This window comes from Antrostomus carolinensis, unplaced genomic scaffold (assembly GCF_000700745.2).
Source record: "Antrostomus carolinensis isolate BGI_N321 unplaced genomic scaffold, ASM70074v2 scaffold13892, whole genome shotgun sequence".
Taxonomy (NCBI): domain Eukaryota; kingdom Metazoa; phylum Chordata; class Aves; order Caprimulgiformes; family Caprimulgidae; genus Antrostomus; species Antrostomus carolinensis.
The window spans coordinates 1-15,283 of NW_010299042.1; the positions used below are offsets into that span (position 1 = coordinate 1).

Genomic DNA, 15,283 nt, shown 5'->3' on the forward strand with positions numbered 1-15,283 from the left:
CCTTCTTTGCTCTCACCGGCCTCCTCTGTCCCTGCACAGCCACCGGTTCCTCCTTTCACCCATACCAGCTCGCATGCACAGCTTAGCAAACTTAATTCACATCAAATAAAATGGAAAAGGTGAGTACCTGCACAGATAACACCAGCATCTTCCTTGTGGTAGCAGTCGTGCATGCCCAGCCCCCTGTGAGAGCACTGCTCCAGGGAGGACTCATCCCCTCTGCACGCCACCTCATCCAGGAGAATATCTCCTGTGCCTTCCCCAAAAAAGGCATCGATTTTGGCTGAGACAGCATCTCCACAACCCAGCTGCCTGCACACAACCGCGGCATCCTTCATGTCCCAGCCATCATCGCAGACGGTGGCCCAGCTCCCGTTGTGAAAGACTTCGAGGCGTCCTGAGCACACATCCTCTCCGCTCACCAGTCTCAGGGACATGTCTTGGAAAAGCAGAGGGAAACATATGGACATTCAGCAGCCTCAGAAATGGGCTTTCCAGGTGCATTTATCAAATAGCAAAACCCAACTTTGTTGTGTTGCACAGAAGGTGGAAAAGCCATTAAATTAATCTTGCTGTAACAAGTTATATTGTGTCAGTTCATCACAAATCCTTACTCTCATAGTGTGCCATATACACCTAGGAGTAAATATAAAGATTTTTTTTCCTCTTTCAGGCTCTGATGTGTATGTCCATGGCTGATATAACCAGTCCTATTGATACCAGCATTCTTTAACAGCAAAACTCTTAGGTAAGCCTCGAGTATCTCAGAAACTCATCTTCCATGCATTTATTTGCTTTGAAATTTTTACCTATAAAATTTTTGCCTTCCTTTCCAGTGCTTAAGTTACTATATAAAATATATCAGCTGTGAAAGCTTTGCAAAACCCATCCAAGGAGAACTCACCAGCTGGAACAGGCTCTGTTGTGACCAGTGGAGTCACTGGCTCTAGGAAAGGAAATAGAAAAGTAAATTTCTAGTTTTACTACAAGATATTTAATAACATTCTTCAGTTACTATGTGAAAAATAAAAAATAATAATAATAAAAATAAGTAGTAGTGGTAGAGAACAACCCATTAATCTCTGGAAGCATCATCACCAAGAGAAGGCTGCAAGCCCTTTTTTTAAATGTCAGGTGTTAATGGTTGCAGTTACCTTGCAGGTATAAACTTTAATTGCTTTGGGTGTGGAACATACTCACCAAAGAGACATGTGTTTACTTGGGTCACGTGTTTAACTCCACTTGAGGTGTTTACTGCAAAACCTAACTCTATTAAAAATTTACTTTGATTTTTCCCCAGGGAAAGGTGTCCCCAAATAAGCTGTAAACCGTCATTCTTGGTGCCAGGTCTCATCCACAACCCATTTCAGCCAGTTAGGTTTCATCTGGGTCATTTCAGGCTCGTGGAGTGCCCTCCACATGGATGAGCTTTGCCTGTGGGCCACCACTTGCCGTGGCACTGGCCACACAGGGACTGCACTCGGGCTCTCCAACTGTGTACGTGTTTCCAGTGAGAATACAGAATTGCTGGAAAACTGGGAATTGATTTGGAAAAATCCTAAAGGAAGTTAGTAAAAATGTTTTCCTATTAAACACAAGAAAAGGATGTTTTATTTACTGGTGAAAGTTCATAATTGATGGGAAATTAGGACTAGGAGGACTGAAATATAAGAGTGATGATGTAAAATTATGATTGAAAGGGTAATATGTAAAGCAGTCAGGTAATAGAGTAGGAAATGGCATCGGGTAAGATTGACAATGGTATTCCAGGTAACCAAAGGATTTGAGAACTACAATAAAAAATTTAAATGCAAACCTGTGTGAATAAACTGCTTGAATTAACAAAAAGAAAAAATGTGGTAAAACGCAGCAATTCTCCTAGGTCTTGGTTTCAAGCCTGAAATAATTTCACTGATAGAAACAAGTTGTGCATTAAAATTGTAGATGGCAGCAAGCTTACATAGCTCACGAAGCAATAATTTAGGAGAGCTGAGCTATTGTACCTGCACAAATGACACTGGCATCTTCTTTATGTTGGCAGTTGTGGACAGCGATCCCTCTGTGGGAGCACTCCCACAGATTGTCTTCATCCCCTCTGCACTGCACGTCATCAAGAAGGATGTTCCCAGAACCTGGACCAAACTGGGCTTCAGACACAGCTAGCAGAGCTTCTCCACACCCCAGCCTCCTGCAGACCACCTCGGCATCCACCAGCTCCCAGGCGTCGTCGCAGACCGTTCCCCAGCTGCCGTTGTGATAGAGTTCAACGCGGCCCGAGCACCGGCTGTTGCCATCTGCCAGTCGCAGGGACAGGGCAGAGGTGTCTGCTGTGGAGAAAGAGGTGGTCCTGTGTCAGTGGTGGTCATCCGAGGTGGTGACACAACCTGTCTTCAGGCCAAGTACCACCCCAGTGCAGACAGGAGCAGGTAGCCCACAGCATGGTCTGCTCTGACAAAGGAACCTCCTCTGAATTTCAGTGCTGGTGTACGATAGACATAAATGCTTGAACCCATCTATCTACATGCAATACCCAACAAGCATGGACATAGTCTTCTTCCACAATGTGCTGATCTCTGGGAAAAATGATCCTCACCCATGCAGCCAGCTGCCACCTCTCCCCACTTTGTGCAGTAGAGGGAAGGTTTTCTACCTTTGCTTTACCATCATTCTCATCTGTATTGTCTAAAGGATGAACACAAATACCCAGAGCCAGCCTTTTCCTGGGGTACCTTGCAATCTAAGGGGTATGGTTTGGGATTTTTTGATGTTTTCTTCCTTTAAATAATGTCTGGTTCAGCTTCTTTTCCCATCCTTGCTAACCCTCTGGCATAACAGATGGTTGGCACAGCATCATTTCCCCAGAATAGTAGCAGAGCTGTTTCTACAGCCCAGGCTCATTTCTGAGAGCTGGGTACTTACAGAGTACTCCACACATTTATCTCAGTTTCAGAGGGAAAGGCTTTTAGAGATCTGAAGTTCCAAATTAGTTTTATGGGCCTAGAGTGTATTTTTCTTTCAGAGAAAGAAATCAGAGACACTGTGCCAACAACATAATTGAGTTCCTTCTAGTTTGTGGCCATCATAAACTGTACCAAGTATACACACCTGTCTTACTCCTTGGTGGGTCGGTGATGATGAGGTTTTCATTTTGGGGCATTTTGCTGTCACCTGGCAGCTATTTGTAACCAACTAATACACATCTGTTCAGAATGAGAGCTGTGTTTCCTAGGACTGTCTTTCTCCTTAATTCCTTTTTGCTGACCATGATCAAAGCTCCTTCCATCTGAGTACCAGGCTTATCATTTGCTCCTGCAAATGTTGCCTGTAAAGAAATGCCAGCAGCAAGGTGCTTGGCTCACTTCCCAAGATCTAGGTCTAAACTTCTACAAGACTGCCAAATATGATTTCAGGGAGAAAAAAAGATAATTAAGACAAAAGATAATTAACCTGTTGATCCAGGCACTGAGTATTCAGCAGTGATGGTGAAAAATGTTAAATAAAAAGTTTAAGAACTGCACTACATTAGCTTTCTAAATCCAAGTGAGAATAGTAAGAAAGAGGCATATTAAAAATTCTATATCTAGATCCAGATCTTGACTTAAGTTACAGGCAGAAATAAATTTATTATGATTCTGCTGATATTAAAAATGGCTTTATGGGGAAGGAGGCATCTTTCCTATTAAAGTTTCTAAGTAAATGACATATTTCATTAATCTGAAGTATGAACATCAATCTGAGATTTATTTGGGGTACTTTTTCAGAAAATAAAGGACTGATTGAATAACAGTCCCAAGAACTTTTAATGTTTTCTTGTGTGGGTGTCTACAGACAGCTGAAAGACAACTTTTTACTTGCAGCAAGTTAATAAAAGAAAATAATCAGTATTTGCATCTCTTCAAAGTCAATGATTTGTGCTTAGTTAAGTGCAGAATATAATAAAAGGAATTAGGGAACAGTTAGTTTTTCTGAGTTTTGAACCCAAAGGCCAGTTTACCTACAGTTTGTACAAATAATACTAATGAGATTATTATTTACAGCTATAGAGGAGCCTTTTTCCCCCTTTAACCATTCAACAGCATACCTGTTACACACAGTATGCCTAAATAATATGAAACTGGTTGCTCAAATACTTGGTTGAGTAGACACAGGCAAAGCACTTCATAGTTACAAGCACATAGTTCCATAGTAATGAGGGTATTCTTAGGAAACCATATATACACCATGTACTGGCTTCCTTAAACCTGCAGAATAGTCAACAGATCACTCATTTAAGAAATTCACGTTCAATTTCTAAAAGCCAAGCAAATAAAAGTAAATCTCAAGGGACCACACTCATTTCTCACTTTCACTGGTGTGTGCACAGAAATGCACACTTCTCTCATTCAGCTGGAATAGAGCCCAGCCTGGACAAGTAAGGCAAGCAGTAAAATCTGACCAAAGCTCTGCAAAATATTCTTCTGAGCAGGAAAGTTTTCATTGTTATCCTTATGAAAGTGAAATGACTGGCAGGAAAAAGGTAGAAAAAGCACTGACTGAAATTTCTTCTTTGCTGTGCTGAAGATGTGTCTGCTCATTTCTAAGACAATGTTTTTAGAAATTAGGGTGGATAGATCCTAGATCTTGAACATGAAAATATTGTTCGAAATATTGTTCAAAAATATTGTTTGAATATAATGTCTCAACACAAGAGAGACCTGGAGCAGCTAGAACAAGTCCAGAGCAGGGCTACCAGGATGATCCAAGGGCTGGAGCAGCTCTGCTGTGAGGACAGGCTGAGAGAGTTGGGGCTGTTCAGCCTGGAGAAGAGAAGGCTCCGGGGAGACCTTCTAGTGGCCTCCCAGTGCCTGAAGGGGCTACAAGAAAGCTGGGGAAGGACTTTTCATAAGGGCAGTTAATGACAAAACAAGGGGAAATGGGTTTAAGCTGAAAGAGGGGAGGTTTAGATGAGATATTAGGAAGAAGTTCTTCACTGTGAGGGTGGTGAGACACTGGAACAGGTTGCCCAAGGAAGCTGTGGATGCTCCTCCCTGGAAGTGTTCAAGGCCAGATTGGATGAGGCTTTGAGCAACCTGGTCTAGTGGAAGGTGTCCCTGCTGATGGCAGGGGGGTTGGAACTGGATGATCTTTGAGGTCCCTTCCAATCCAATCCTGGGATTCTATGATTCTATGAAATAAGGTTAATGGGTGGAGCAGTAAGGAAATCTGTATTACACTTTCTAGTGCTGCTGCCACTGGTGTTGAGTCAGAGCTCTCAACTTCAGACAGCACAGATAAGTCTGTAGAAGACAAGCAGTGTTAAAAAAAAAGTTGTAAAGAGAGGAGTTATCAGTTGCCTTCCTAATTGTTTGTCATGTTGTGCAGCATCTTGGAGTAACAGATGGTGTGGGTGTTGAACAGCCACAGCTTCTTTACTGTGGTGAGATCCTCAGTCCTTGCTAGTGGAACTGCAACAGGACAGAGAGTGGCAGAAGGAAAGACAAGATCTGTGTGCTCTCTGGAGGACATGATGAAAATTCAAAATGATCTTCATAAACTGAATAAATGTCAAAAATCAACAAGCTGAAATTCCATAAAGACAGGTGGAACGGGCTACTCATTGGAATGAGAAAAACCAAAGCACAAGGGCAAAATCATCCTTCCTGCTGGCACAGAAGGACCAAGGAAAAATTGGAAGTTAGAAATGTTAATGCTACAATGAGCTAGTTTCAGTCATGCTCTCAGAGTGATACACGGGAGCTGCTTATTCTCCTTGGCCCTAAAGAGACCTCAGCTGCTCAGTCGGTGATTGCACATTTAAGATAAAGTTAGAGATAATGGGGAGAGTTTGAATGAATGGATCAAGAATACAATAGGCTTGAAAATCGTGAGCTCTGAGGAAAGTTTTGAATTTAGTTTATGTGGGAAGTGTCATACACTATTCTGAAGAGGGCTCTAAAGAGGATGGCCACCAGTTCCTCTGCTCCCCGGAGTCCACAGAGAGCTAAAACAGCGACTGTAGGCACTGAAGAAAATGTCCATCAATAAAAGAACTTTAAATATAGTGTCCAACTCATTGTGTGTCTTGAAAATATCTCTCAAGTTCAGAGGCAAAGTACACATAGTCATCTCCCCTGGTGAAGATTTGCATAGGAATTTAAAGCCTATTGATGCTGCCAATTTCTGCTTCATTAGAAGATGAGGTAGGACAGCATATGTTGGATAGGAAGGTCCCAGCTCAGCTGATGGCTGATACAAAATGGCCCTGTGTGGTGAAATTCTGGTTTTAAGATTTTTTTAATACCTAATAAATTAATTCATATATTAGTTAAAACAACTCATTCACTTAAAATTTGCAAAGTGTCTTACAAAACAGATACCAGAATAAGTGTTGTCCCAGCAAACAGAATGAGGAAAAGATGGGATATATGTACACACATTGCAACATGACCAGCGCTGAAGAAGGGCTGGACCAGAGCTCTGCAGAAGTTAATTTCCCCTCTCCACTGGGAACCACTAAGAGGCACTGAGGAGTATATGGACAGGACAAGCTTGAAGGTAAGTTGAGGTTTATAGAATCATAGAATCTTAGAATGGTTTGGGTTGAAGGGACCTTTCAAGGCCATCTAGTCCAACCACCCTGCAGTGAGCAGGGACATCCTCAACCAGACCAGGTTCTCAGGTCCAACCTGACTTCAAATGTTTCCAGGGATGGGGCTTCTACCACCTCTCTGGGCAATCAGGGTTTCATCTTCATTGTAATAAATTTCTTCCTTATATCTAGTCTGAATCTCCCCTCTTTTAGTTTAAAATGATTTTCCCTTGACCTATCACTACAGGCCCTGCTAAAATAATCTCCTACCTCCCACTTGTTTGCAGCTCAAGGACTTTCTGAGCCCCAAATGGTGCCTGGTGTGGTGACACCAGGCAGCAACATTTTTTCTCCTGAACAATGCAGGGCACACAGGTTGTATCCAACAGTTCCTTACCTTCACTCATGGCAGGCAGTGATGATGGAGTTGTTAATAGCTTAGGACTGTCTGTGGCTGGGGCAGATGTGATCAAGTTACCAATTTCCGTGACAGAATAAACTGCTGAAGCTTTGAGGAAAAAAAAAACCAAAACAAATAGGAACAATGAGCAATAATGACCAAACATGGATGTGAACCAGAATAAAATTTTTGGTTTAAACAATCTGGATTTGTCATTTTGCTAGAAAAGTGCAAAAATACAGGAAGCTTTATTTCAGAGAGTAAACATGGACTTATCCCTTGTACTTCTACCTGAGTCTCTATCACCACATAAGACTGCGATAAATCAGTATTTAAAATCTGGATTTTTAAGCTTCTTAGCTACTGGACAATGAAGCAACATGTTCTTAGCCCCCTTTATTAAAACTTCATTGCATTCATTTTCCATGCAATATGGTTTTCCTTTAGCTTACTTGGACTCGAAATGATTTTACAACTATACCTTTGTCTTTGGAAGCTGTGCTGAGGGTTCCTGTTGTAGATACTGCCTCAGTCTCTTCATTTATCGAAGTAGGTGCCAAGGAGGAATACAGGACTGTTGAAGGGACTGTGAAAGGGTTAAAGAAATACATTATTGGAGAGAAATATCAACCTCTGTGGTTAGAGAGTCCAACAGGGATGAGTGGGAAAGTCTACAGAACCAGCTTTGGTACTGTGTCTGGTGGTGGCATCTCCATCTTTAGGACTGGGAAAGAACTATCGAAGATTATTGTATCTTTAAGGTAAAGATGTCACAATTTGATTTATTCATTGATGGTCTCCACAATAAAATATCCACTTTTGCCCAGACAAAAGCACTGATATTTGGGCACTTTTGCTGATACCTAAATTATGCAAAAAAGTAGAAGCAGCTTTAAGTCCCAAATTATTCATAATTATGTATCTCCTAAACTTTGACAGCTCAATATTAAAGAAGTGAAGGTTTTAGAAGCTGGATTCTTTCTTCACTGAGATGATTAATTAGCAGTTGACTGATCTGAAACTTTGTACAGTTATTGTAATCCTATCAATGTAATCTATTTTAAACCAACTTAAACACTATTATTATTAGATTTTATGGCATAGTATCTGCTCTTACCTTCAGTAGCTGTGGAAGGGATTTCTGGAGCTGAGGTAACACCATCTCCTGTAGGTGAGGCAGGTGAAATGGATGATTCTGCAGTATTTTCAGAGGCTGTGAGAAGAAGGGACAACCACAGAAATGAGAGGCAGAGAGCATTCAGGTAAGGCTGGATGATTGAAATCAGCTCTTGATTAATTTAATTGCCTTCAGGCTTTGTGGAAAGGGGAACCTGTCCACATCCACTGACATGGCTTGGAAATGGATCTTTGTGTTAATGCTTTGCTTTACAAGCAACTAAAAAGTTTCAGACTTCTTTCACCAAGAGTGAGAAAAGCAAAAGGAGTGTGAGGAGCAAAAATAGAAACGAGTGTTGCAATTTGGCAGTAACATGTATTGGTAGGTAGTTTCGCAACAAGGTGTGCTTTGACAACTTGATTAAGAAGTTCAAAAAGTGAAATAACAAAGACTATTCTGTCTGTATAGAGGGAAATGTTTATTACATCTATTCCTGGCTTATCTGACTGAAAGTCTTTCTCCCACTGGAGAAAGGAGGGAGAGGCCATCAGGACTGACACTGAAATACAGCATCTGTTTTCCCTGCAATTCTCCACCGCATCTCCTTGCTGTGTGGAGCATCACCATCACCATCACCATCAGGAGCTGTGTTGTCGAGGAGAGGAAGGCTGGAGGGGCAGCCAGCTCTCTCATTCCCAGCTCTCTGGGCTGAGCCTGCAACATCCTGGGCCACAGGTTGGGAGAGAACCAAGTCTGAGCTCAGAAAACCTCACGTGCAAGACCTGATATTCCTTCTGGATTGGCTTGATAAGAAAGCCAAAACCTGGAGGCTTATAAATGGTTTAGAATCTGCATAGGTAACGTTACAAATGGTGAGAAACATAGAGTGGGTGGCTTTTTCCCCAAGTCATGGGGGCAACCTGGTCTAGTGGAAGGTGTCCCTGCTGCTGGCAGGGGGGTTGGAACTAGATGATCTTTAAGGTCCCTTCCAACCCAAACCATTCTATGATTCTATGAAATAAGGAATGAAAATAATGATTTCCTTCAGATTCTGTGGTTCAAATTCTGCTTCCCTTGAAGCAGGCACAGCATATCTCATTTGCAGCTCCAGTGGCAGTAGTGGCAGTAATGCCAGGGACAACCTGCCTGTGCTGCCAGAAAGCCAGTGAGTTGGTACCAAGCAGATGAAATTCATAGACAAGCATTATCTGCACTGAGAAATGATGATTTTGCAAAGTTTCTTGGCATCTCTATGGATGTCCCCTCCTAACCAATGCTCATAACCACATTTTTCTATGTAGCATGTTGTGCAAATGCCCTTTACCTGTCTGCAGCGTAGTCAGGATTTCTGATGTCCTGCTTTCCTCTGTGACAGCGGTGGAAACAAGGGAGGCACCTGTGCTACCAAAGGAGGCTATAAAGATGAGAAATTAAATGGTTGCAAGAAGCAATTAAAAGCACAAGTGTGATTTGAGGAGCTCATGACTTGCTTTAGGTCTCAGGCTTGATGCAAAACTATGTTATCAATCTGCTAAATCACTGGAGAGGCAGAGGTTCAACCAAGGGAGATGAGCACAAGTGTCGGGCTGTGCTCCTTAGTGCTCCAGGAGTTTTTATTAATAAAATCACAATGATCTGGACACTTCAGCTTTACAAAATTGTAAGTATACTATTTATAGCTACAAACTCAGAGGTATTAATCATTAAATGCATATACTCCTGACGTGTTCTGACAGACTGATAAAATGAAGATGTTGTAAGGGGGTTGTTCCTTCACAGAGATGTTTAATTTGTAGTTGTCTGCTGTGAATATTTTACAAATTTATGCGATAACATCTTAATCCATCTGAAAAACTCAAATTAAGAGAATATTTTTTAAAAACAACACTTGCAAAATGGTTCTTCTTACCTCTATAAACTGTGACTGGTGTTTCAGAAGCTGTAATGGCATTTTCCTCTATGAGAACAGTGGACGCAGAAGATGTAACTGAGGCCAAGAGAAAATTGAGGAAATAAAAAGGAGAGATTGGCAGCAATTAAGAGTGAACATGTGAACTGAAATCTTGATGAAAGTAAGTAGATTTGGGCTTTGCAGGACAGTGAGTAAATGCATAGCCCTTTATTTTTGCAGAAAATAAAGACTTTCACTTTCATTTAATATTTAAAAATAAAAATAGTAGATATTTCTGACTGCATTCTTTTACTGCTACAGATGCAATAGTCATTTGGAAAGATGCAAATTGGCCATTGTTAGGGGAAATAATGACATTTATCTTGTGCTTTGGAAATGACTTTCAGCAGGCAAGTGTGCCTCACCTTCCTCAAGGGTTGTCAAGGTCTCTGGAGCTGATGATGTCTCAGTCTCTGCTTGGCTTGAGGTGAGTACAGAGGAGGAATCTGTGGAGGTGGCCAGGGGGTGGGGAAATATGTTATTAAACAGAAACACCACTGTGTAAAATAAAAGACATTTCAAGGATCTGTGCAATCATTAATACTTCAGGCTTCATGGAAAAGAAAGTCACAGAATCCCAGAATGGTGGGGTTGGAAGGGACCTCAGGAGATCATCCAGTCCAGCCCCCCTGCCAAAGCAGGTTCCCTATTGCACAGGAAAGTGTCCAGGTGGGTTTGGAACATCTCCAGAGATGGAGACTCCACACCCCCTCTGGCCAGCCTGTCCCAGGGCTCCGGCACCCTCACAGTAAAGAAGTTTTTCCTTAAATTTGTCTGGAAGTTCCGGTGTTCCAGTTTGTGGCCATTGCCCCTTGTCCTGTCACTGGCCACCACTGAAAAGGTCAGTTCCTTAAATTTTAAATTTTGGTAAAGTGACTCAGAAGACCATCTTCCCATTAGAAATTTTAAGTGAATTTGAGATATTAGTGTATCTCTCAACAGGTTATAAACATACCTTATTTCCTTTCTACCTTTGCACTAACTTAAGAACCCGGAAAAATTAAGTAAGATTATTATAAGAATTAAAGGTGAAGGAAATATCCAGGTAAGGTTGCCTCAGATGAACCAGTTGTAAAGATCTCACCATGCATACACGCAGTCTTGATAACTGTATATGCAGGTAGACTTACTCACATGCCCATTTTCCCTCCAACCACATTTTCCTATAAAAATGAAGGTAGTGTTGAACATTGGCTCTTCCAAGGCTAATTACATGCAGACTTAGGGAATATTTTTAGTGAATTCCCAGTGGTCCTACTGTCTGCTCTAAACAAATTGCATATATGACTCAAAATTTCCACCCATGGCATTTGCAGTTTGTATTTTTCCCTTGCCTTTGCCAACAGGTCAGGGATTCTGCAGTAGATGTCACAACAGTGCTGTCTGTGGAAAATGTTGATGCAGAAATGGAAGTTTGGGGCTTGTTTGAGGATGTTGGAAGTTAGAGGAAGTAAATTATTAGAGAACTGTAAGAGTGGTCATCAGAACTGAGACATTGTTGAAATAATTTAAACATCACATTTTGTGCAGCTCTGGGTTCATGCACCAGTCCTTAACTTCTGGTAGCATGAGTGACATTTCGATTAATGGCAGTTCTAAATGAACTTCAGAGATATTTGTCAGAGATATGTGCCATCACAGTGCAGAAACAGATGCTCAGAATATGCAGCAACAGTTCAGGACTACTACAATGCGGCTTTTGCAGGTTCAAGTCTTGAGAATAAATTATTTTGGGAACCACCCTTTCACTTCTGAGCTACATATGATTGAAATCTACATTTTAGTGCCCACTTGTTTGTCACTGTGTGTTTTGAAGAGCCTTAGTAATTAACTCAGCACTTAAAAACCCCAGGAAACATGAGTTACATCCATACTTTAAGGTTTCCAGGGTGTTATGATTATTTCAGGAAATGTAAAAAAACCAAGAGTCAGAAACTTAGACGCAGAGTGTTAAGACTTGTCTTGTGTTTTCCCTGAGTAGTAGTAGATGAGTGGCAAATACAAGTCCTAAGAAGAATCCAAAGAACAGAAATAACATTAAGGTGGATGAATAAATGGTCATTTGGAGTAATAATGAGCAATTCAGAGCATGTACTTTCTAGAAGACTGTCTGCCAAGGAGCTGTAATCATGTGATATTTTTGAGTTAAAAATTAGTGTCTGAACATCTGGGGAGACTGTGAAGAGTCAATGGACTTCTGTCTCAAGAGCCCTGTCTTACCTGTCAGTGCAACCGTGGAGTGTCCCACACCTGTGAACATAGAAAAAAAGTTAAAAATCTACTTTTATTTTGCAGTGATTTATATTGCTTCAAAATCAGCTGTTTCTAGCTATGCAATCTTTGATTTCAGTTACGTTTATGACAAGAGTATTAATTTTAATTTTCAGTTTGGACACGCCTGGTTCACATCTGGATGTGCTTCTATCTCCTCTTAACTGGTTGCCTTTCTTGTCTTGGGAATGGCCTGTAATCAGATGTTGACTAAAGTGGTTCTGAACTCCCTTCTTTTCACCATTTTTATACTCAGTGCTTTCTGCTACCAATCTTGGTATTTTGTCCAGGAAATCCTTTTGTTCTTCAATCATGCAGACCAACCTAAATACAAGGACCCTCCACAACATGCACACAGTTCAGCTGTAGTTTGATTTCCAAGCTCTACTCTGATGTTTCTTGCATTTATGGTCAACAGGGAAATCTAAGATTTTTAAGAGTGTGTAAATTATTATATTTTTTTTTACCTGAACAGACGACGCCGACATCCTCGTTGTGTTCACAGTTATGTGTGCCCCAGCCGGCGTGCTCACAGTCCCAAAGGTTAGATTCAGTTCCTTTACACTGCACGTCATCCAAATGGATGTCTTCACTGCCAGGGCCAAAATAAGACCATCCATAGACAGAAACAACTTCACCACAATCAAGTTGTCTGCATACAACACTGCCACTGTTCATATTGAAGCCGTCATCACAGACTGTCCCCCATTTGCCTTTGTGGTAAACTTCAACTCTCCCAGCACATCGGTCCCCTCCAGATACCAGTCGCAGTTGTTTCGGATCATCCGAAGCTAAAGCAAAAATTGTCAGATAAACATCTCAATTTGTTTATTCCCAGGATACCACAGAATCCCAGAATGGTGGGGGTTGGAAGGGACCTCAAGAGATCATCCAGTCCAACCCCCCTGCCAAAGCAAAAAACACCAGGTTGCACAGGAAAGTGTCCAGGTGGGTTTGGAACCTCTCCAGAGGAGACTCCACACCCTCTCTGGGCAGCCTGTCCCAGGGCTCCGGCACCCTCACAGTAAAGAAGTTTTTCCTTATGTTTAAGTGGAACCTCCTGTGCTCCAGCTTGTGCCCATTGCCCCTTGTCCTGTCACTGGGCACCACCAGAAAGAGCCTGGCCCCATGCATTTGGCCTCCACATTTCAGATATTTATAGACATTGACAACTTCTAAACTTCTTATGTCTAAGCTTGCATCCTCATCTCTGCAGGGACAGGCTGCCCAGTCTTTCTGTGTCCCCAGTACCCAGGGCTTACTGGGGAACGCCTGCAGTGTGCAAAGCTGTACAGGGCAGGGAGCCGAACAGCAGAGCCCAAATCAGTGCAGTTAATTCAGCCCTGTTCCCATGACTCTGCTGTGTACAGGACCTGATCTGTCATAGTAGGTTATTGTTGGACTTGCTGGTGAGATAACCACCTCACCCAGAACTGGCTCATGTAACTCTCAGGAGCATTTCTCACCCTCTTACCTCTGGGTGTAAATTTTTCTTTTATCCATTCTAAAAATTTCTTCCATAGTGACTTTTGACCTCCAGGCACTGAATCTTCTAGTGAGTTCTGCTCCTCACCACTTGCTGTGGTAGATAAGAGAAAGTATTAACATTGAAGTAATATATAACAATTCTAGGTGTTCTTTATGTTTTGGTGTGAGATGGTATCTGGTATGTATTGATAGAGAGTTAGGTACAGTAAGTGTTGGTATGTGATGTGTTTTCAAAACAGTCCTTTGGTTCTTCCCTGTGTCTGGAAGGACATCTCATTTCCTCACAGTTCAGTGGAAGATGACTGTAGAATCATAGAATCAGAGAGTGGTTTGGGTTGGAAAGGGCCTTTCAAAGCCATCTAGTCAAACTCCCCTGCAGTGAGCAGGGACATCTCCAACCAGATCAGGTTGCTCAGAGCCCTGTCCAGCCTGACCTTGAATGTTTCCAGGGATGAGGCTTCTCCTACCTCTCTGGGCAACCTGGGCCAGTGCTTCACCACCCTCAATGTAAAAAATCTCCTCCTTCTATCTACTCTAAATCTCCCCTCTTTTAGTTTATAACCATTTCCCCTCGTTTTATCACTACAGGCCCTGCTAAAAAGTCTGTCCTCATCTTTCTTATAGGCCCCCTTTAAGTATTGAAATGTGCAATAATGTCTCCCTTCTCTTCTTCAGACTGAACAACCCCAACTCTCTCAGTCTTTCTTCATAGGAGAGATGTTCCATCCCTGTGATCATTTTTGTGGCCTCCTCTGGACCTGCTCCAACAGGTCTATGTCTTTTCTGTGCCGAGAACTCCAGAGCTGGACACAGTGCTCCAGGTAGGGGGTCTTATTTAATGGCAGCAAGAAGAACAAAGGGATCTGACCCCAGAAATCCTCATGTACATCCTCCACCTCCAGTGAAGATATGGGCTTCTGGGAGCTGAGCTCTGCCAAATTTCACTGTGTCAGTAGAAAGGGTTATTTACCTTTGCCATATGTGATTACCCCAATAACAGGGGAAGCTGTGGACCACTGGTCTGTGCAGACCATGACAGTTGTTTTAGCTGATAGCACAGTACATTAGCTTAAATCTTTGCAAATGTTAGTTCAGATCTGCATGGGAAGACACACTTGATATAACTCTACAGTGAAGAAGACACTATATACTGCTTAAGGTATTTAAAATATCTGTTTGATTAAACCAGACCATGGCATGGTGGTTCAGATACCTGGGGATGAAATGGTCTTCCAAAACAGGATAAAAACTTGTGGCCTGGTTGTGTGGTTTTGATAAACTGTGGGTTTAGTCACATAAATAGTTTTGAAAATCTACTTATATTCACTGAAAGGAAAAGGGATTTAGGTTGCTGGAGGTCAAAGCAATGTTTTCAAATGGCAACTTTTAGAAGCTCTTTCAGAATTAGCATGCTCTGGAGAAAATCAAGAGAAATTTCATTTGGGGATTTTTTTCTATCTTTCGTATTGGCATTTGAGCTGCAGACAC

The 15,283-nt window shown here is 41.9% G+C and overlaps 1 protein-coding gene across 1 annotated transcript; it reads right to left on the reverse strand.

The window, feature by feature from the left end:
• Window positions 1-127: 127 nt before the first annotated feature.
• Window positions 128-13,828, reverse strand: LOC104520848 (deleted in malignant brain tumors 1 protein-like; the record flags this gene model as incomplete). The annotated part of the gene is made up of 8 exons (XM_029083666.1): window positions 13,782-13,828; window positions 12,775-12,899; window positions 12,257-12,286; window positions 9,995-10,072; window positions 9,410-9,499; window positions 7,450-7,554; window positions 2,004-2,327; window positions 128-439 (listed from the first exon to the last, which is right to left on the reverse strand). Coding segments are annotated over exons 1-8 (1,111 nt in total), but the record flags the coding sequence as incomplete, so codon positions are not given.
• Window positions 13,829-15,283: the final 1,455 nt, after the last annotated feature.